Consider the following 24,408-nt stretch of genomic DNA (forward strand, 5'->3'; position numbering starts at 1 on the left):
TCTCTAAACAAACACCATGATAAAAATACTGCATGAATCGACATAACTTTTTTTGCCTGCTAAGAGACCAAAAGTTGAAAGAATATGACATAGTCTTTCAGGCCAGCACTGCAAGAAACCATAGAGCACAAAATAAATACCACATGAAGACAGTGAAAGTGTTTTGTACATGATGGCTATGCTTCTGCCCACAAGTCAACACAAAACACCTATCTCGTCAGTGGAGATTTTTCTGGAGAGCCCAATTTTTTACGCGAGATTAACACTTGCGATGAAAGAAGGGACAAATCACTAAGATGTCGAAACGAAGGCCGTAAGAAAAGATATTTCATGCCTAGGTAAATCAGTTAAGCATCACAAAAACATGCAAAGGAAAGCCTCAAAAATTGAACGTATCTCCATATGGTATCTTGGGCACAAGTTAACTGTGATTCATTTGTATGTGCAAACAGTACTTGTCAAAGCTATCTCATTTAACGAAGAAGAGGGTCATCCTCTAAACTACAGATAAACGTGTATTTGCAAAGTACCAGTCATATCTTTAATTAATAGATGGCTGTAGCTGGATCAAAAATCATTACATCCTCACTATAAAGCTGTTGGAGAAAAATTCTCATTTTAGCATATTTCCCTGTAAAGATCGTTTTCCACTAAATTCCAAACACTAGGATTAATGAAACTGAAAAACTAGTATATGATCATCCACTTTTTCAGATTATTTTCTTCATTTCTGAGTATCACAGCAACACAGCATGGAAGCAGACTTCTCTTTTCAGTAGGTCTATGTAGCCTTGCACAAATAAGAATAGGACTCAGGGAGTTCTGACAAGAAAAACTTAATGAGAGTTACAGCATATCCAAAAGAGGAGCACACATTCAACTTCACAGTGTTGGAAAGGGGAGGATGTGGAAGGATGAGAGTGTCTGATAGCACTAGTTTACTTAAAATGTTGTGAGCACTAACACGACAATTTGCTGCAACAGAGCTTCTGATATGGCTTAAGCCTCATTTAAGAAAAGCACTGAATTTCATAGATCAGACAGAAACTTCTTACCGATGACTTCCATCCAGATTTGATTTGTGGATGAAATTCAGTTTAGCATCTGCCCAATAAAGTTTCTGTTCCTCATAATCCAACGTCAGTCCATTTGGCCAATAAATATCCGTGTTGACTATAACGGAGCGGCTCGAACCATCCATCCCAGCACGTTCTATCTTTGGCACTTCTCCCCAGTCTGTCCAATACATGAACCTATAATTATTTAAAAAATAAAAATAAAGAAAGCAATCATGTATAAATCTATAATTAGATTACTGGACACACCTTCCAGTAAAGGCAAAGACTGTCTTTATCCTTACGAGGCACTGCCTCTGGAGCTATATTATGCTATGCATGTTCTGTGAAACACAACAAAACAGTCACTTTACAAAAAACTGAAGGAAAACAATTTCAAAGACACACACCCACAGTACAGTTTGGCGCTATATTTCTAGATGTGTCTTTCCTTAGGTCAAGTGAGAAAGTCAGTGATATCCAACAGATCCTGTCAATAACCTTCTCAAAATTCAAAATTAAACAGAGAAGATGGATATTACAGACCGTTGTAAAAGTATAACCATCTCTTCAATATGGGTCAGAACGCCAGGGAACAATAGAAAAAAGGGAGGAAACATGTGGACGCAGCATTTGCGTATGAGGCAGTGAAGCTGATCTTATGGAAGAACAATTCATGTCCTTTTTTGCAGATATTCACAAAAAGGCAGCCAGTCAATATGTTTATAAGCACAGTTTTCACCCACTGACTGAGGAAAACACTAGGTAAAATCTTCTAAGACTAGGCAAGCAAGTTTTAAAACAAGTTAGCGTATATATCAGCATATTTTTAAACATTATTTAGCAAGTAATAGGAGGAGGGAAGCTATCTAGTTGCATTTAAGACTGAGGTGAAGCCAGGGAAACCACTGCACCATGGCTGGAGACTACTAGCAGGAAGAAGAAGATTTGTCCTTTTTCTGCAGGTGGTAGAAAATTGATTTACTTTTCTGTGCTGTTAACAGAAGGCAGAACTAGACAGGAATAATATATAATGTAAATATATGAGGCAAAGTGTGTCAGTGAGGCTTTTTCTGTTTTGTTGATGCAGCTGTGACAGGCTAAAAAACTACTGTCCTAAACCCCATGAGATCTGCCAAAATACCTGCTCATATCAGTGCTCCCTAACCTGCCTCAGTCAAAACAATCCAGATTGGGAAAGATCTGAAGCCTTTAAACAAACCCAAATCATCACACAACCGCAACGTGTCACTATATGGTGCCCACATGTGAAGAGGCCTGGCCACCCATCCTTTAAAGAAAAACAAATGTGCAACACATTTAAGAAACATTTGCAGATGAAGTTATTCTTGGCAAAGATTTTTTTTTTTTTAAATTTTAAAGAGTCAGGAAATTCCATGTCATATTTTTCCCCTTAATTCATGTCTACAACATGTTTGTTTTAACGCACAGGCATATCTGCGGACAGAAATGCAGCTGATTAACACAAATATTGCCCTATTCAATCCCAAGTGAGTCATTCTTTATGGAGCAATGTCTCTGCCTTAAACACAGAGCGCAAATATGCGAAGAGAACGTGTGAGATTTCTGTTGACGAGTGCTACAGAGAAACTGGTTATCTGCCAGAAAGAAATAAAAAACCAGATAATCTTAAGATCGAAGGGCAAAATTGCTCGGCAGCACAGCAGCACGTCAGCTGGTCAAGCTATGCAATAAAAGAACTACATATATAACAAATAAATAAAAGTTAGAAAAAGTCAGGCAGCACTTCACTGGAAAGCATGACAAAGAGGGAAAAAGAAAGGAAATTATTTAAAACTTCTTTAAAGACGACCCTTCTTCCCCCTGCTGTCAAGTCAAATTCGTCCAAATATTTCGTCAAGGTTAATGGGGTCCAAGGTTTTGGCCACCTTGCTAGGCCAATTTTGCAAGCTGAAACAGACAGCTCATTAGCTGCTGTACAGCCTTGTCTTCTTCCCTGCCTGCCTCTCACCTCTCATACCCGCTGCAATTACTTAAGCAAAAACAAGTAGGGGAAGTTCGGTGACAAAGGCAACCTTTCCGAGACTTCAGAAAGGCAGTCCTGTTTCATTTGCCAGCAGAGCACACATGCACCCAGAACTCCCTTTGACGCTTCATAATGCTTCACATCAGTTCTTGCTGACCTCCGCTCAGCTTCTCCAACAGTTTTCCCCCCCCCCCCCCCCACTGTCATCTGTTTGTTTTCCTCTACCTTGCTTGAACCCCTCCAGGTTTCAATGTCTCCATTTAAACCCTCTGGAACCAGCCACACTGCAGCTGACGGTGTCAAGGGCTGCGTTGCACCGGGGAAGCAGGGCTTTTCAGCACCGCAGAAGTAACGCAGGTTATAGCTTGATGACCATTTATTTGGTGACAGTGTGTTTTAAGCAACTTGCTGCCACTCATCTCACTTCCAGTACAGTGCTTATACAGCTACGGAGTGAACCGGATTTGAAGAACAGGTTTGGGCTACAATTGGTCAGCAATCTGAATGTACTCCAGGACGCCGCTCCAGAGACATCTGCACTTGCACACAGCGCGTAGGTGTCTATAGCTGCTTAAAACAGCACTGGTGCCAACAATCTTCACCAAGATACGATTTCAGTTTCTTATTGAGAAAGTGCACGTAAGCCCTTTTCCGCAACAGCTGAGCTAGTGGCACAGGGTATAGGAGCAGGAGAGGATGGGAGAGCTGTTTAAAGCAGCTAGAAGAAATGCCCATGTAACCACATTTTACGTTAACTGCAATTACTACGAGGCGAGGGAGACTCAGCTAACAACAGAGGTGGGTGGAGGCAGAAGAGGGGACTGCGAATGACCATGACTGCAGCGACCTGTTATATAGGTTCTTCAACAGGAGATCTCAGATCCCTCTTCCAGGTGACGTCAACCTGTTCAGTAACGTGCACTGGCTCCACTCTTCTGAAACACTCACAGATTCTTGCTTGATTATACCACGGTTGGTAAGTAACCCATACAGGGACCGTGCAGCAAGCAAGACGTTAAACATACAGACTTCTGCTATGCTGGCAAGCCAGCCCTACAGCCAAAGCAAGGGTCGGTTTTCCCTCCTCCCCATCCTTTTCAAACATACATGTTTTATTTCTGTTTAAAAAATACCCCTGGCCCTCAGGATAGGACAAAACAGTAATCAAAAAGGAATACTGTGTGTTAAATTATAGCATTCACATAGAATCAAAGGACTATATCTATATCCCTTTTGCTGCTCTTCTCACCTATTTATACCTTGCTACAGAAAGTTTAATTCAGGAATGAAGATTTTAAATCTAGCCCAGAAAAGGAGAAAAATAAGAACCTGACTCTTCAGCAAGCCAACTTGGGTCCAGAAATCGAGTTGCTTTCTTGTGCTTCCTTATTTGAGCTAACAGTACTGCTATTGTGGGCAATTGCAACCCACCAGGCCAGTACCAGGGCACGGGGCTCTTCCGGCTCTCTGTTGCTGCCTCCCGGTTGAAGATCACCCTTCCCTGTTGCAGTCAGCCATGAGGAACATGAGCCCAGATCTCCGCTGCTGTACTTTACTATCCAGCTACTTAGCTCAAATCCATCTTCCCAAGGAGTTTAAAACTGGTGCAGAGAAGCTGTGGTGCCATTACACAATAACATAAAAAACCCCACAGAACTGGATAAACCTACTGTATGCCTAGCAATTTCTTAAACATCTATAGCAAGAGTACCAGACTTAGCAGGAAGAGCTTATATTTAGTATCGAATCAATCTATACAGAGCCAAATCTCTCTTCAACCTAGTAAGAACTAGAATACCACAGCAGATTAAAATTAACCCCTTTAATTATTTAAATAGGAAAAAGAGAAGCTGATTAACAACAGTATTTTTTAAAATGCTGGTTTTAACCAAATAACCTTAATATTTTGAATGGCTTCATTATTTTTCATTTGTTATATTTTCTCCCTCCAGACTGTTAAATGCCATGTGAGTCAGATGTTTTAACAGCAAACTTGGAAAATAGTTGTGAGCCGTTACGGAAGCGTAACAGAAAGAAACAAAAAAGATGTGCAACTCTATCTAAATTTGCAATTTTATTGTTAGATACTCATGTGAGGAAGTGATACAACTCCCCTCCACCATTCCCCTCCCAAAAAAAGCAACTAAGGCACCTCAAGAATTTGAAATACAGAAAAGAGGAAGACTCTTAGACATCAATACTTAACTGATGCTTTTTAAAGTGAGGCCCAGAACACTGATTATTCCTATTCCATTTTTAAAACCCTTAATCTTATAAGGTTAACTAACCATAAAAATTAAGAAGAATAAAAAGAGAAAAAACTTGGAATGTTTTCCCCTGGAAACTTTTTCCTCTGCAGGGTTAGAGTCAGCATTTTTTAATCACTGTGTCTCAGATAGGTAGGGTAAGCTGAATCCAAGCAACAAAACTTCCTCTGAAAAGGAGTCAAAAAGTTCTACGTGCTGTACAGCTGCAAGTTAGCAGCTTCGATTTGCCCCAAATTAAAAGGTTTTACCATGACACAAAAAAGGAAATGGTGTTTCTCAGTTTCACTCTGTGAGCGGAACAAATATAATAAATAACGGAGCTCCTTTTCTGAAAAGCCCCTAAAGTCTAGGCACGCTGAGGGTAGACTATACACAGAAAAAAGCTTGGGGAGAACAAATGCCAATATTAAATGCTACAGTTTAACAGTGATTTCTGACAGTGTGCACATCGAGACAGAAATTCCTCACCAGCACCCACCAGCTTTGTGACTCTCTCATCTGCAGCGCTCCCTAGCATCACTGCAGATCCTTTCAGCCCTGCGAGCCCACATGAAACTGGGCCCCTGCTAGGGGTATCATTAAAACATCAGCCCACACTAAGACACATGCAACTGTTTCGCGCATTGAACAGAGATACTGTACACGACACTTAGCTGATTTTAAGGTGGTTAATTGGGACACCTTAACAGGGCAGGCAATCGTTTAGCTTCCTGAATATTATTCAGTGGGACGAGCAGCTGCTTAATCGGGAGAGCCAATTATTTGGCAAGGCCCCTCTCAGTGAATGCTCCAACTTTGCAATCATGCTCGTTTCAAGCCCTAAGAACCTCCAAGCTCTACAGGGACCCAAACAGCCGCCAAACTTCAGAGCCTGGAAAGGTTTTAGAAGCGGAGCAACCCCCGTGGAGCTTATCAGCTCTGCAGTGGCCCTGGTGAAGCTCAGCGCTCAGCCTGTGCTGGCTCCAACGCTAGTAGCACTAGCGCTCATCTAACAAAGCAATATGAAGTTACATGACGGGCATCGGAGTAGAGTTCATGAAAATTATGTCCAGCAAATATGTGATTGGTTATCTGAAATCACTCCTGACTTTAGAAGAAATGTTCACTGACCTTCAGGAACCTGCAGACTTTATGAATGGGCATTTCAAACAAGCAAGAGTTTAAGCATCCACAGAAACTTATTGAGGAAAGTTCAGAGGCATAGAAAGGCTTTGCAAATTTAAGGAAATACTTTTAGTCCTCCAAATAAGCAAAAAAATGCACATAGCCAATTAACTATGGACATAATTCTTTATAAAAAAGAGGGAAAGATACCCCTTCAGGATATGATCCAGATAACTGTGACATATGCTCTTTGCCAGCTGAGAACTGTACTCATTTGTAAGAGCTTGTCTCTATGAATAAGTGTAGATACTGGTCGAACGTCATTTTCAGAGTTCACTACAATAACTTATGTTAAAACTCAGAGCGCCAAGTCATTTTCATGCAAGTTAACTTACTCATTGCCGATTTTAAGCTGCCTGTGTAACATCACTCTTGCATGTGCTAACAGCAGCTACATGGGGAGGTATAAAGTAACTAGGGAGCTATTAACTCCCTAATACTCTCAATTTCCCTGCCCTACATTTCCTGTTTACAGGAGCCTAATATATTAAGCTTCTTTACCCTAAACTTCCTGTGTATAGGAGCCCACAGGCTCCTAAGAAATCTGCAGCCTCTCATTTCAGTGCAGCACGGCTGGCTCAGAACCGCTTGTCTTACCACACATTGGTATATATTCTGGACAGAAATTTCAGTAAAATAAGTTTCGTTTGATAAGTCTTTTTTCATTCCATTCTCCTCAAAAGCCTAAATCATCAGCCTATCTAGCAAATGACTAAACAACCTAAAAACATTCAAAATGCATGGCAGAAGCAGCTGTGCACCTCGCTGTAGCTTTGCAGACCTCATCCCACACCACCCTTGGGACACCAGCCTGCAGGTAAGGACGGCAGGCCTGGCAGGAGAGCTGGCAGACTTCACGGGTGCCTGCACCTCAGCCACAGAAATTCACTGCCTCGAATATTAATGCCAAGAATGCCAGAACTAGAGATGAGAAATTCCACATCTATGTATGTCTACCATACACAAAAAAAATAGTCTACTGAAACACATATTTTGTAGAAGCATACATATACTTTGCCCAGTATATCCTATACTAATTCCTCAAGAGGAGCAAGTTATCATGGTAAAAGTACTTTTCTGCAAATAACTGCATGCATCCTAGGACTTCTAGCAGTATACATATTAGGCAAAGACCTACCCATAGTCAACACTGCATTACTAGAATTTCCACTCTAGGCCTGGCTTTAGTTTCCTATTTAGATCTTATCTAGCAGGAGAAAGATAAGTATACATCAGACCTTCCCTTTTCTGGGATTCAGTTCTATGAACGTTCACTTCTATTTATTTTATTTTTTAAAATAAGTGATTAAACCAAATGCTCCTATTTTGAAAAGAAGAAAACCTGCAATGAAGTGATCACAAGCTGACACTTTGTTTCTAGCTCAGCATCAGCAATATAGTATAAAACTAAAATTGGATTTTGAGGAAGGTCTTCATATACTATAAAAATAATATCTTCAGAAAAATACTGAAAAACATCTTAAGAGGTCAACATGGAAGCACAAGCTTGTACGATATTCTCTCACTCCCTATGCAGAAGAAAATGACTGAATACGCAAAAGTACCTCTAACCCATCATGCATACAATACCTTGGTATTCTAGTTTACAGAATACGTTGGGCAACATGACAAGAAAAACGCAGATGAGAGATTGCTTTTCATTTTCATCCAGACTTGTCTGAGAATCCATGGCAAATAACATTTGACTTAACTGGAAAACATACACGGACACACAGCAGAATCACATGCATACTGCTGTTCTTTTGGTCACAGATCCCCAGGAATTAGCTGAAGAGAAAGAGGTTCATTAAAAAACAAGCAGAAGCTATTTTTGCTGAGTGCTCACAAAGGCAGAATTTCAATTGTTTGAGCAGGTGGAAAGGTCTCTTGCTTCTTGAACTTGTAAACTAACCTTTTTCCTATCTGCAGACACAAAAGGTCTAACAACATGCCTTCCACAGTTAGGAAACAGAAGCCATTTTTTAGTTTTTTTCTACAGCAAGCAGGAAATAAAGCTTGTCAGAACTCAGCAATGTTAAAAGAAAATGAAACAACAATTTTCCCAGTTTAAGCTAAATGAATACAGGAAGAAACAATTTCCTCTCTCTGTTACCTATTTAACACCATCGCTAGGCTCTAGCTGACTGCAAGACGGAAGTAAAAAGGCAGATGTAGTTTGGAGCGCCTCTGCCAGCTCTCTGTAGGAGAATCATTCCAGATGTAATGCAACAGACCCTGCAAAATTCAGACTGCTTTTCAGTAGCAGGTAAACCAAGAAAACTAAGACATAGGTTAACATAATGGGAGGTAGACAAACCGACAGAAGTAAAATTCTTTCCTTCTAACCTATCTTGGTTTTGCAATTGTAAAAAGAAAATAGTACAGGAAAGCAAACCAGCTGACTGTTTTGACTTTCAAGAAACCTTTGCCAGTGTCTTGACAGTAGCTAGGGAAGAAACCGAGCTAGCATTGCATGCTGCTGCTGGCTAATTCCTCAGAGCTGAGGAGTCTCAGACAAAGGTCTGCTTCATTCACTGCGAGCATTGCTCAAGAGCAGCCTGTGAAATGGCTTTTTAAAACCATGTATAAAGGTACAGCTCCATGCACTTGGGAACAGAACAAAATGCTGAAAGCAGCAGGTATAAAAGAATGATAAGCTATGTCAGAACTGCTAGTGGTGGAGAGTGACGAGAAACAATGCTGCTCACCACCTTTCCAAGATAAATTTGAAGCCTTCTGTAAATGAAAACCAACTTGTTTCTTTTAAATGACATATATTAAAAATACAAACATCTTCCAACATTTGCACTGTAAATATTTAGTTTGTAAATGAATTTAGAATTCTGTGCTTTCAAAGAGTCTTGGGCTGAAACTGGACACAAGTCAGCTGCTACCACGAATTTTTAAATTCCTCGCTTTGACACACAAGGATCTTTTTAGTTAAGTCATAATCAAACTTCTTTCAATAAAAACTAAGAGAATTCTTCTCCTTATCTCTTTACACATCCTAGAATACAGGAAATTTTGAGAAAGCTTTTTGTCTCAGCATTTTTAAATGGAACAGTGAATTTTCCCCCATTTCCCCCATCTTTGTATCCAAAATTGAAGCACCAGGAACATACTCATTTCTAGCTTCAAGGCAGGAGAGCACAATCGTTAAGTCCAGATCACATTGTCTAGGGCTGGAGAGTGAGAGGGAGAAATCTGTAATTTGGCATGCTGTGCTGTTTCTTTCAAGTAAAACTCTAGTCATCCCACTGTACATCACTATGCAATATTTTGAGCTATGGCCTGCACAAGTGGTACAACAAAGCTACATAAACTATGTTTACACCGGACAGGATTTGCTGATATAACTATCCCAGCAATCCTTAGCATAGATGCAGCTTAAAACAGTAACGGTTTGTATTCAAGACCTAGTCACTTACTTTATTCTGTATTTTACTGGATTAAGTTTTGGTCCGAGCAATTCCCTGAAACAGTTCACCATATCATCCAGTGAAAACCTGTGCTAAAGGATGGGTGGGTAGGATGGCATAGCCTGGAACAAGGGGAGGGAGGAATTAGATTAGCTTAAAAACTGTTAGGTAGATGCATAGTCTTCTATCAGCTGAAATTGTGGAACTGCATGTTCAGTATCATGAGATCCTTTTGCAATTCTCATTGAGATTTTTTTCCCATCATTCTAAGTCTTTCATCAGTAAAACATCCCCCCCTTCCTATTCAGACCTTCTTTCAGTACACTGTCACCAACTCAATCATTTTTGTGTTCTTGATTCCTGATTCCTTCGAGAAATTCGAATGGACTCTAATGCTCTACCAGACCAAGCTGGCTCTTACCTGCCGTATCATATTTCCAGCAGCCTGCTAATTATTTCTTCCTAGTTTCTATCATATTGTTTGGTATGGAAATCAGGCTTACTTGCACGTAACCATCCTGCTTTGGGCCTTTTTTTTTTTTTTTTTTTTAAATGAACTGATAATATCATTTAGGAGTTCAGTATATTTACAGTGCAGTTTCCATCCTTGCAATTTGTTTATCAATTTGTTGGTATGGAAAACAACCTGATGCCCTCTATAATGCATATGCAGGCAAACAATTCATCATTTCAGCTTTTCTGAAATGGCTTTATTTGCCTTGAATTTTTTTTTTCTTGTGTACTTTGATCATCCACTGGACTCACTAAATTGCTTACTTTCCTGTAAGAAAGCAACATATAGTAATTAGTCTTTTCATATTATAAAATTACTAAAAAAAGGCTTTATTTTTAACTCATCCAAAGCTACATGATGCTCATGATAAAAGAAACAAAAATAAAAAATGAGAAGGGGAGATCACTCTACAGAGTGCAAAAAGAGTAGGAATAAAAAAAAAGGAATCAATATAATTAATGTACAGTGAAGATTTACTCAAACTCCTAATTCTGGAAACATAAAGCTAGGTGGGCTTGGCTCTTATTGGAGAGGGGGTATGTTTTCACAGAGCATTTAGAAAGACCTGCTAAATGTGATCTGAATACATGACCAAGGCTTCACATTCACATGAAACACAACCCCCCTCATTTTCATATCGACTACATTATTTTTAAGTAATTGCGATTTTCAGAGACTTGACTCAATGATTTTCTCTAGGTTACGATTTGCAGTAAAGGTAGAAAGATTGCTTTTGCTTTTCCACTCCTAGTTTAAAATAGCTACATGTCAAATACTCATAGCTTCAACTTCTACTGGAAAAAGTGGCTCTGTTTTCTATTCTGCAACTGCATTTCTAGTATTTATGCATCTGGAATTCTGAAGTTAAAATCAATTCAAGTAGCTTCACATCCAAGCCATTATCATTTCACCTTACAAGCTTCTCGCAGGTCACTCACCTGCTCTTCTGGTGAGAGCCAGCGAGACGAATCATGCATACTGCATACAAATCACTGCTGGCACAGAGACGCAGCCAAGGGGAAACAAATCCAAGTATTCCCTGCTACACACACATGCTGCTCTGCTCCCCAAGCACAGGCCTCACTTGCAAGACATTTTCTAACAAGGAACAAAGAAAATCTCTACCAAACTACCCTGAAGGGGGGAAAACAGTATGTTTCCAATCACAGAAGAGGTTGTCCCTTCAAAAACTTCAGTTCGACCCTGAATTGCTCAGGAGAAAAAATGCTGATTGCTTGCCACCAGTTCAGAGTTCAAAATAATTAGACTAAATGCCATTTAAAAACATACATATATAAAAGCTATTTCCAAACGAGGAGAGAAATGCTTTTCCCCATCTCTACTACAGCATTATGTTTTGCCTCTGGAAGAAGATACATAGCATGAATAAAAAAGAAAAAAGAAAGAGAATCACATTTTCAACAGTCTAACTAGATAAAACCACAAGTTCTGAAACTCAGTTGGCTACTGGGAGGGGGAGTGGGAAACAAGTACTACAGAAATGATACAAGGATACACTGATATACATTTTAGGAAATGGAAAGTTAATTGGCAACAATTTGAGAAACTATTACACATACAAACAGCATCTACAGACTGCTTGTCTTCTTTGAAAAAAAATTAAGGTTATTTGAAACCAAATCCACTACCATTCCAAGGAGCCAATGTTCACATATTACTCTAAACAGTAAGTTTAATTCCTAAATATAATGTAAGAATCAAGCATTCAATAAATGTAATTAAGACTTTCTTTTGTGGACACTTGAGATCTCTTTTCTGTGATTGGTAGAAAGCACCTCATGTACAATTACATGCTGTGTTTGTTATCAACAATAATACATTTCACACTGAAGTTAGAGATTCAGATTATGCGTGGATTTCTCCCCCTAAATCATTAAGGAACATTTCATTTCCCTTAAAGGTTTTCAGCTGTATTCTTTGTGTGGAACTCTAATGTTAACAAAACCAGAAAAAGATTCCAGCAATATTTTGCTTAAAGTAATAATCTTGCTTTCTTGCTCAGTACATGTTTTAGGCATCATCGAGCTGCTTCCAGTTGCATGAGAGCTTTTGTCACATGCCAAATACACCAGGGCTGCCACTTTTCCACATCTCTCCAGTATCAATGCAGAAGGAGGACAGTTAAGTAACTGATGCAGAAGAGACCATCAGAAAGTGATTGATGAACTGCTCCTTTCCTTACACCTACTAGTTGGCTACTTTACCTAACCACTACCAAGCATATTCTGCACAGAATATAAGCATATTCTGCAGAGAAGTATTTCTCTTCATTTTTTTCTTGTCTTACACCGCACAGATACACAGTCTCCAAGCATCTCAAGCAAGCTAGCTACTGCCACCCACGAAGGAAGGACGAGCACCCCTCACAGCCCAGCAGTTATCATCTGGCCCAGTTTTTGTGAAGTGAGGACGATCTTCCTTGCACAGCACCGCACGCAAGGGGCAAGGCAGCACAAGCATGTCCCACTTGCTCTTTTTCCTCCCAGAAGCCTTCCAAAGGAGAGGAAAAAAGAGGTGTTGGTGGGAAGCCCACAGAAGAAAAATGCACAGACATCTTCAGAAGTGCCAGTATAGTGCTGGGAGTAGAGCAGCCCACCTCAGCAAATCCTGTCCATTTCTAATGCTGCTACTTTTGAAATTAACCATTTTACTTAGAGTTTACCTCACTGATTCCAAAAAGCGGCCAAGCCCAACATTATATGACGCAGTTCAGAAGAATGCAACACTAGAAGGTATTAAGCAGAGTGAAACCATGCAAGCATAACACAATCTGTTCGATTCCAAACCTTTCCCACAGAGGATAATCATTTGAGTGGTTGTACAGAAAAAAACTCATAAGTTTATTTTAGAGTTATTTTAAGAAAACAATAAAAATATTCTTTGCATCTAACTTGCAAAACCAGATGTTATGGTGAACACAATACTAACCGTATATAAAGTAAATCATATGCTAAACAAGCATAATTAAAAATCTCAGACACAGATATCTCTTCTATATCTATATCGTAAATTTACAGTCCAGTACCTTAAAGATTCACTTTTAGGTATGAGAGATCCTTCTAGTATAGAATTGCGTTATATTAGAAAACTGAGTTTCTCTTACCCCAGCTGTAAAATGCTTCTCAAGGTTTTCTGTGTAGGAATACAAAATAGCAACTTTAAACAAATCAATCTGTTTTAATCTGACATACAACAACATCTGTTGCTGTATTGTCACTTGCTACATTTCATTTGTTAAAGTCTTCAGAAAGCGGGGACACTAATCTTTAGCATAGCAAAAGCCAACACACACAGGTATGGAAGGTATCTCTTTTGTGGTTACTCAGTGCAATAATGGTTAATTCATTTTATGAGCATAATATACGCACGCACCATAATTTATCTTTCAGAGTAGCATGTTGGTGATAACAACATTATTGGTCATTATCAAAGGGGAGGGAGAACAGTCACTCTCCCACATTCAGCAAGATCTAAGCCAATGCAATATATGAAAATTCATTTCTGCCTGTATATACCTATTTACTGCTGTTGCAAACTGATTTTTAGCTTTGATTTTGCTCTCGGGCCAAAGTTATCGTTTCATTCAACAGAAACCCAACACATTCAGCTAACTTCAGAATAAATATTTGGAAGATCACTTTAAAATGTGAGAACAATTAGAGGGAAAACTGAAACACGCAGGCCCGGAATGCAACGCACAGTGCCACAAAAGAGCAAGTAGTGCATGTGGTGATACATAGCTGGGAATAGCACTGCTACTATAGCCTGAAGCTGCCAATGGTTTCCCTCTTCTAAACTCTCTGGTGCTGTGATGGTCTCTTACCTTCGTGTTTCCACTGTAGTTTGTTATCAGTCTTGCTTTAATAAAGAGAAACCTACAGTCCTCTGTGTCCTTCTGCAACCTGCCTTTTGATCCAGTCCCCCCTCGGCATGCAGGACAGCGTAACTCAGTTTGTAAGTGAAAAATCTAACAGACTGGATACTGAGCAAGGCAAGCGGTGAGCATCCTCTGGTCTGAGTTTATAAACAAGTCAGTCAAAACCTGACATGTCAGCTGGGAACACTATAAAATAAGAGTGGAGGAAAGACTCTTTAATAGTCTAAATTCATGTTCATAGGTGGATGGAAGAAACAATCGAACAGAAAAAAAATACAAGATAACAATAGAAGGGAGCAGTCCCAGAGACATGTGTGCACAGAAAGTCCAGCTCCTTCCTCATGGTTGTGCCAGCCTTGAATAGGCTTCACAGCAGAACCAAATACAACTACGACAGCAGTTTTAGACACTTTGGCAGAAGCTTGCACCAGTTACAAAACCTTCAACAGAGCAAATGCACAGAGGAGCTAGTAGCAACACTGGAACAAAGTGCAGCAAAGCCCAAGTGAAGAAAACCTGGTGGCGGCTGCTGATCTTGTCTTAAACTTAAACCTAATGTGCTGAAACATTACAAACTAGGAATCTAGATATGAAGGAGGCAGACTCTTGAAGATATTGCACAGAATAACATGCAAATCTTGCCAAAGTTACCTAAGTGATAATTATCTAATTATCTGAAGCGAGGAACAATAAACAGAAATCTGTAGATTTAGTGGCAAATTCAGGAAGTTAAAGTATCCTGACACAATCACCCCATCAGCACATCTGCTCTTCTAGAGCAGGCTACAGCTAAACCGAAACACCACCGATGTAATGATTAGTAACTATAAGCGTTACTTCCAGGGGCGGAAATGTAATGCATAAAAGTACTGTTTTCAGCTACCATGCTATCCTGTTCTGACCACTGATACACAACGGGGTGGGTTTCAGTCTTGTATTCGGTGCTGTTTCTGCTACAGAAACTGTGCTAGAGGGAAAACTGAAAGAATAAAAATTTCCTGTCAGGCTTTGGAACAGAAGCACTCTCCAAGAAGGAATATCTTGCCACACAAATTGCACTCCCACTATTCGCGTTGCAACGCTATATCCTTATTACACTCAAGACCAGAGGTTTTAGGGGTTTTTCTTATAACACACTATTCTTCTTCTTCAGTGTTACTTAACTAGAACTTCAGTTCCTTAAGATTTCTCAATTTGACTCAGAGCTACATCCATTCCACCAGCCTGAAATTAGGTCTACAAAACAACTTTGTATCACTGCTTAATAAACACAGTGCATGGTAGTGCTAATATCCTTTTTTTTGAAAAGAAGGATGCTTTCTACTCCAAAACTCTTTAAAGAGGACATATTACAATCTTTAGGGTGAAAAGATTGGAGTAGAGAGATAGATAGCTTCATTAATAATGGCAGTACTGAACATGACTGCTGACAGCTTGAGACTTGTGTCCAAGCCATACAAAACTTTTAGGTTTCACTTGATATGATTTCTGTCCCAAGGCAAAACATGATTAATTCATCTAGGTTCTTGGTTTTCCTTTAAGCTTACATTATCCATGGAAATGCAGTAACACGCTCGTTCAACCCAGCTCCTCAAAGTTTTGCACCAGATAGCATTCATAACAAAATATAACAAAGTAGAATTCCAGATTACGCATGTGCATGTATATTTTACTTGCTACTTTTTTTTTTTTTTCCTCCAGGCATTGAGTTTGTGTACACCAGGGGCTCAGCGAATCTCAAACGCAACATAATTCTTGAAGATTATCTGAATGCGTATACTTCCAAACAGTTTGATTTTGCTCTGAATTTAATTTATGCCCTTCATATCAGGTCCAATTCATCAGGTCCAATTTAGCCTGCCCATTCCATGGTCTGCTGTAGATAACAATAACTTTCTTTTGTTTTAAGTCACAAACAGTAATCCCTTCATGGTTGTTATCCAGTTTTACCAAAGGCTTTTATCTGCTTTATTGACAATTACTGTTAAACTACCCTCTTTTGAATTGAATTTAACTGTAACAGAATGGATCTCCAGTTATGCAAATGAAAAAAAAAGTATAGGATTACCACTGAAGACAAAAATATGTTTGGAAAGAGGTGTATAAAGACATTCAAGTAAAATGACAGAGTTGTATTAACAGTATACAAAAGTGATAGCAATGGTAACATTTTCCCGCAAGAATATGAGAAATATAGATAGTAACTGTTTTCAGAAGAGTTTTAACTCTTCATAACCTTGCTTTTGTGAGGGGGGGGATTTGTTTTTTTTTTTTTTTTGTGAACTGTACTGTGAAGCTGTCAGAATAGCTTAGTTTTGCTCACTGATACGCAGCGAGCAGGGAAAAAACACATACAGATCAGAGATGCCTGTGAGTCAATGGCATGTGCTATTGACAGCTTGATGGAATTAGGACAATTACACAAAAGGAATAACTACACGAGGAGGATGTAGTCTGTTATCTGAGTAAGGAAACAAATGCATAGTTATCTTAACTTGTCTAATTAATAGTCCAAGAAAATAAGGCATTGAACTTTTTTGCAGCATCGGAAAAGAAAATGGACTTGTCAATGGTAGTAGAAAAATAGCCTAGCTGCTGAATTTTCTTCTAACCAACTCCCTTTCTACATCAATAATAATGCCAGTCCTTAATCTGCAGTTCATAATTTTGAAGAAAAGGGAGTCTTAAGATTTTTTTTCACTTTTAATTATCTAATATCTTCAGGATGAACTGAATAAGGTGATATGATTACCTGATGAAGGACAACTACAGGTAAGCCAAGATTCATTCTGTAAGTGAGTTTGTTGATAGTCTTGTTCTAGGATAGGAATATAAGCTATCCTTCACAATGCTGTGTACAGTTCTCTGTGCTCAGGGAAGAAGCTGAAGTTCCAAGTAATACATAGAATTGCAGGCTTGTGCACTTTAATGGTTGTATTACCACCTTATGACTTTTAGTACAAAAATCTTCTTTACACAGAACCCTTCAGTGCTCTTTTACATAGGGCTGCAATACCTAACAGAAGACTTCCTCAATTTGCTTCAGAAATGGATGCTGTAACAGGTACTAGGACTACTATTAGGAGAGAAAAAAAAAAGAGTATAAAGCTTCAACTTGCTTTATAGATAAAACCATTGTTTTAATGGAGTTGAAATACAAAGACACTTGTCATCAGAGTTTTATCACTAACGACTACAAAAGTGTTAAGTATGGGCGGTTCAGTCTCGTGTTACTGAATCAGGGTCAATGTGCATTAGGAAGACTCCAACGCTGGAATTTTTACCAAGCTCTAGTTTCTTGAACTGGTACACAAAGAGAGGTGACCCTTTTGCTCAATCTTTTACATCCACACTAAGGCTCTGTCCAATATACTCACAGAACACACACCAGTGGGCAACCATTACAAAACTGATCATTAGTTTAGTAACTTTGAAATAAATTATCTGAAAACAATTAGTAAATAATTAGCATTCCTAGTTGAAAAACAGAATCTACAACTAAGGCTGTACAGCTGAACCAGCATATGAAGCTAGAACTTCTGCCAAGGAGAAGAAACTCCATCTTTCCCTTTCCCCAGCTGCTCTCTTCCCGCCTCCTGAAAATAAGAGTTATTTTTAGCCAATTTTTGTTCTCTATGTCCTTCCTTATCCCCCCTCCCACCTTTCCAGCTTCCTTAAGAGAGGTATTGAAATTTTGTCTGGATGACCCAGGCAAGCATTATTCCTACCTTTTGTGTAGGACACGTCCAGTGTAGCTACACAAACTATAGCGGTCAGGATGAAGAAGAATTGACAAAGGAGTGAGAACTGGGGCTGTAGAAAGGGCAATACTTTTTCTTTCAGCAGCAATACCAAGTGAAAGTGTTCAGCTCTAATCTCAAGTCTTGCTATAATCAACCAAACAAAATCAAAGTTTACAAATTAATACTGAAGTGGAGTAACTCTTGAAAGTAAAGTTTTAGGTAACGCTTGAAACTGAAAGATCTACCTGGATAGGCAATTCAGAACGATGTGAAGGTCACAATACTACCACAGCTAGAAATTCTTAATTGTTTTACCGGCTTACAGCTGGCTATTGTGCTATGGCTGCAACGGAGCTGGAAACTTGGAGGCTCCAAGTATGCCAACCAGGATGTCAGTCTGCTGAAAAGTTGTCAAAACAAATCCTTTCAAACATGTCCATTGTGATGAGTCAGCACTTTTCTAGGAAAATAAATTGTCGGATAATTCCACACCAGCTTTAATTCACTGAAATCCCTTTAATAACAGTCTTAGCTCTTACTTCACCATTTAATGTAGTTTACTTAATTCAGCTTCTCAAACTAGGAAGACAGATCAGCATCTGTTTCTTTATAAACAGTTCAGCAGCACATGAGCACCAGGTTTTTGCATTTGGGCTTGCAGCTTTGGATAGGAGAGCTTTTATCACAAACATTCTTCAGTCTACCTCACCTTCCCCATCTTTCCCCTCTCCCCCTGCCACCCCTGCTGCCCAAATGTGTTTATAATTATTCTAGGTTTTGAAACACATTTTTCACTTTTTTCCTTCTAACTTGTCTAAACTGTTTGACAAAACAATACCGTTAAAATGAGTGTGCAACAGGACAGCTGCTGCTTCGTGTTTTAAAATGTAATCACAAAAGGTAGCAACAGTGTTGGCCTCAGCCTGAGCTGTTCAGACAAACAGAACTTCTTCAATCCCTCTTCCAGTAAGCATCTGAAAGAGCAGGGGGAGGAAAAAGGAAGAATATAAAACAATACTGTGCTCACAAAACATCTAAATAACATCAAATGTTTTGAAAAAGAGATAGGCTTTACCAGACAAACATAACATTAAGGAAGAAACTTTTGCTATGCATAATAATTTGCCAAAGATTTCTTGCAAAAGCTGAGGAAGAATCTGAAACAAAATCCTCAGCCATCCATCTTTTTAAATAATGTTGCAGCGAGTAGCATGCAGTGAGCAGTGCATTTGCTCAGGAATAGGAAAGTCACTCATTCCTCCCAACTATAGTGAGAAGGCAGACTGTAGTACCACCAAAACTCTGCCTTTTTAGACATATTACAGCACTGAGTATGTGATGCTTCTGTTAAGTTACATGCTTATAGCTATTGTCAATTCATGATATAAAATCCTCAACTAAATTTGACATAACCATTCCTTTCCCTGAAGAAGTAAGCTTTGCTAGCTAAGATGATGCAACCCAACCATACTGTTTTTATTCCACACACTAATCTGTCTTGTGTAAAACACCTGTTGACATTTTAAGAAGAATGACTACACAGTCTGGATGCCTATTACTTTATATCATGGTCCGATGTGCTTCTAAACATCAGAGTTAAGCTTTCATTACTCCAAGGGTTACACATAGAAACCTGCCTTTTGGGAGATCTCTTGTTTATCTATGCAGTTATGTTCTGGTTATATAAGTGGCTTGACAGGTTTTAACTTTAAATTAAATACCATCTGACCCTGAACTAAAATATCCAGTTGCTAGACTTCCTGCCTTCATACTACCACTGTTCCCCCGGCTACATTTAGACCTATATTATACTGAAAACTCACAGCTCATGCCCTTACAGATGACAAACCATCAATTAAATACTCCTCTAAGCAAGTGCCTATTTCAGACTTTGTGCAGTGTTGCGCTATTTAAATTATCACCTATAGTCCTAAACAGAGAGAACAAATATTTCCCTTATAAACAAGGCCACACATACTCCACAACAACCACCTTTATGTTCTAAAACACAAATAACTTTCTGTAGAAATAAATATCATCTTCTAACCACAGAGCTCTTACTATGGTCTCGTTCAGAAAACATGCTTAGTTATGTAACACAGCCCAGCCTTATGACTCACAGCGCTACCCTACCACCACAGACCCCATGTAACCTACCACGGCTTGCTCAACAGCAGTGCCTGGGGAGGTTTCTCAACACTATAAGGGGACAAACCCAAAATATCAGCTGTTCTGCTGAAGCCATTTTTTGCCATCTCCAAAAAAGGTCAGAACTCTCAGAATACTCCAGACCCATACTTTGCACTTAAAGCCACCATTTCCAAATTACCCTTCATCAGACCTGAGACTATGGCATAAACTCTACAGCCCATGCACAGCAGATGTGCCCTGTCATAGGGGAGCTGCCCAGACATTTTGCTATAGAGTATGTTTAGCTTTCTCATGGTCACCTTGGAAATCACTTCAGCACTGGGAAGACAACTTTATAACTGAACACACATAGTGCTACCCTTAAAACATCCATCCAATGGATGGTGTTTTTCTTCTGGCAGTGACAAAACCTCATCTGCCTACTTTTATAGCTCTGAAGACACAGAAAGGCAACTAGAAAAACTGCTTCTCTAAATAAACTCACCAATGTGCTATAAAACATATCAAGAGTGACACAGAGAGAACATTACCATGCAGATTAAAGGCCAAAAAAAGCTGCGGAGCATTTGACAAAGGGATTGGCAAAAGAAACAAACGTTTGGTTCCTTTTACGAAATGCAAAGTCAACTCAACTACTACTTATAATAGTAGTAGTAGAATATTTCGGTTGTGAATAAAAGGTAGAAAGGAGAAAAATAGAGGTGGTCTTCCCATGCTTTTGCTGAAGATGTTTTATAAGTTACATTTTCCTCAATAAAAGTCATTTTTTATTTAAATTAAAATCTCCTCTCTCTTTCCACTCTACTCTCAAACCTTCCCAAATTAATAGTTACCATAGCACTAGATACAAACTTAAAATTCAGTCAAACCTATTAAGAGGAGATCAAGGCTAAAACAAAATTGGGTTCTGAAAGAACTCACAGAACTCTTCTATGATTAAACTCCAGTTACCCCTGTTGAAGGGCAATTTTGCCTCAAACCAAAATATTACCTATATGCACTACTGTCTCTGAATTCACTGTCTGGTTGCAGAAAATTTAGGTTTCTGAGAAGGACTTCAAACATCTCACATTCTAAAATAGGTAATAAATCTACTCATGAAAAAAGGTCTTGGATAAATAAGACACTTTAGCACTGAAACAAAATTGGGCATGGCCATTCTTGTCAACAGTTTCTATTGCTGAAATATTGAAAAAGGTGTTGTAATCAAATTAACTATATAACAGGGCATACGAATTGCATAACTCAGCCTACAAATGCCTAGGTGCAGATTCCACCAGGCCTTAAATTACCACTTTATTAACTTATATGATTTCTTGTCATTGCACAGACACACAACAACCTTGGACTGTGATATTTTGCCTCTAATCTTTTCCCTGCTGGCTCCCTGAATGCAGGGATTGCCCACATCATTTTATAATTTTGGATAATAATTTTTTTTTTTTTTTAAAGATTGACAATTCTGCAGTCAGCCACACAACTGAAAGCCCCAAACTCTCTCTGTCAAAATTAAGACCCAGCTTTCAACAGCATTGAAAAAAGAAAATAGATGCCAGCATTTTGTGACATCATAATTCCAGAGGGAGAGTCTAAAAGGGAAGAAACAAATCATGTAACTTCTTCAAAGTCACTTACAAAAAGGCTGACTCTTCCCATAGATTTTTCTTATTGTTTCTAAAAAAGGAGCCAGAACTTTTCCACCAGAAAAACATTTGTCAAGCAGTCACTGAACATATGCTTGACAAGCTATGTCCCACACGCTTTACATAAGCTTCTTGGCCATGGTCACACCACAGGAAAGTTACGGTAAGTTTTCTCATTCACCAGAACAAGATATCTGCTGAGAGGATACAAGTGCAGAGAAAAACACCCTTGAAAGTAGTCACTCTTGTATTACATTATTATTATCGAGCACAGAATTACTCTGATACTTGTTCTCATGACCTAGCTAGTACTTTTTTCAAATTCTCAGCAAAACTCCATTTTATTAAGTAGATTTGGCATATACTTAAATAGGCGCTCATCCCTCACACTGTTTCATATATGGTTTTAGTCTTTCCCTATCTAACAGAAAAATATACCTGTTAAGCTTACTTATATCCTTTACGAGTAAACTTGTATCCTAAACATGTACACAATTCCCCTTCTCAAGGGAAGGTACTTGAAGTTAATACTCAGCAGTTACTGAAACAAAATTTTATACAGCATCTAGGTCATGCAATAGGAAAAAAGAATCATTTAAGTGTGGACATTGGAATGCCCCTAAATACCTCTGTGCAAAAGCACTGTTCTTTTCGCCATAACAGTACTGAGCATATCGTTTAGGTAATAACTATCAACACTGTGACTTTAGCTTTCTCAGCTTCATGGTCTACCACAACAAGGAAGCCCCCAAAAATAGGTAATTCATAGGGCAAACTCAGAATTATCTTTAAGATACTTTGGAAAACAGAACTTCAGAAAAAAAAAAATTAAAAGCCACAGCACCATAGGATATGTTTAACATTTGCATTACATATGCTCCCTCAAAAAAAACTGATTGTGAAGCACACATTGAAACCTGGAAGCTTTAGTCTGGAAAGTGGATGATGTACATTTGTGGGGGGGGGGGGGGGGGGGAGGACAATTAGATAATTTAGAGACATATAATTAAAAAAAAAAGACTATCACCTCTTGCACTTTCCAAGAAGTGCTTAAGATACAAATATTTACTTCTAATTACCCATTTTAATGCAGAAGCTTTACTGAGTACACCTATTTTCAGAATACTTCCAACCTTTCAATAAATAATTTTTTTTTTTTAATATTTCCTTTCATAGCTTTACTTTATAGCTAACTGGCTCTGCAAATTTGTTCATTTGCAGAAGAGATTTTTTTCTTATTTGAACAGGCAGTTGGGAATTCAGGGACGACAATCACCAAATAAACTCAGTCTTGGGTAGTAACAATGGAAGAGGCTTATGCCAAATCATTCATGAGCAGGAGCCTAAGATTAGATTTCTTAACCCGCAATATAACAGGCAGCACTCAAATCAAAGTTTAAGTATCAAATAACTACTATGGATGACCTTCTACTTGATTTCAGAAATGTTGTCTTTAAGCCTATTCAGTTTTTCAGGGTTGTTTTCTCTCTTTTAGTCAGGTTTTAAATATAAGGCTTCTGCTATTATATAAAAGAGCTGTCAGGCAGCTTTTCCCAGTATGACTTTATTTTATTTCTCATTTTTCTAAAGTTACTTCTTACAGTATGTACTTCTTCATAAAGAAAGGATCATAAGAAGTTTCTCTCTCCTTCATCTGTTCATCCTTCCAAAAATATTAACACTTCAATTTCTTAGCTACAGAACCACAAACTGACAGATACTCAGCTAGAGTCCTGCAAAACATTAAGTAAATTTTTAATTTTGAATGAATAATCCTGTCAAGATCAAGTAATATGTAACACGTTTAAGAGCATCACCAGATAAAACCTGGAAGACCTACACCCAAACAGAAAAAAATTTTTCTACAACTCCATCTAGTTTGTAAACAGGACAACTTCTCTTACAGATCCTAGGCACTTCCTATTTGTAGAACTTTTGATAGATGTAAGGTTAATATTTATGCTGGTAAACTCAGCAGATAACTAAATATGCACACACACCCATACACAATGCTGTCAAGATTAAGTTAGACAACCAGACTATGAAGGCTCAAAAAAACCCAAGAAAAAATGGTGGGGAAGGATATTTAAATATGGTGGACTACATTGGGTAAAGTCACACCTCTTCAAGTTTTTAAGCTGACATTATGTATTTCTAGGATGCCACACATGACAAATTCTTCAAGGGAGCTCAAAACGTGTTCACGGAGGGGATGGGTGAGGTGCTTTGGGAGATTTTACAAACCACAGAGGCAGGGAAAGATCCTAAAGTATGCAAATATGCAGTCTCTCTTTTTTTGTGCATGTTTTGGAGAGCCATAGAGGAACTAATCCCTCCACAGCCACCAATGAGAAATTCAGCTCATAAGACTTCAACTTCAGATTACTAGCAGTTGTTTGCATAGGGTCAGGCTTCAAAAGCAGAAGAGTGACAGAGACAAAGAACTTAAATAGGAACCAGAGCTCTAAAATCTGCGTCTTCCCACCCTATTCTGGGGTGGCCCTTTGGCATCTACAATCCTATTCTCACTGAAGAAAATGGGAAGA

The 24,408-nt window shown here is 38.7% G+C and overlaps 1 protein-coding gene across 4 annotated transcripts in view; it reads right to left on the reverse strand.

Annotated features, from left to right (window-relative positions):
• Positions 1–24,408, reverse strand: part of LRP6 (LDL receptor related protein 6) — a 121,795-nt gene that overhangs the window by 69,361 nt on the left and 28,026 nt on the right. For all 4 annotated transcript variants that reach the window (XM_068952989.1, XM_068953016.1, XM_068952998.1 and 1 more), the window contains exon 3: positions 1,056–1,253. In XM_068952989.1, coding sequence (XP_068809090.1) covers positions 1,056–1,253 — 198 coding nt within the window. The remainder of the gene's footprint in view (positions 1–1,055; positions 1,254–24,408) is intronic.

Source organism: Struthio camelus, chromosome 1, assembly GCF_040807025.1.
Source record: "Struthio camelus isolate bStrCam1 chromosome 1, bStrCam1.hap1, whole genome shotgun sequence".
Lineage (NCBI taxonomy): Eukaryota > Metazoa > Chordata > Aves > Struthioniformes > Struthionidae > Struthio > Struthio camelus.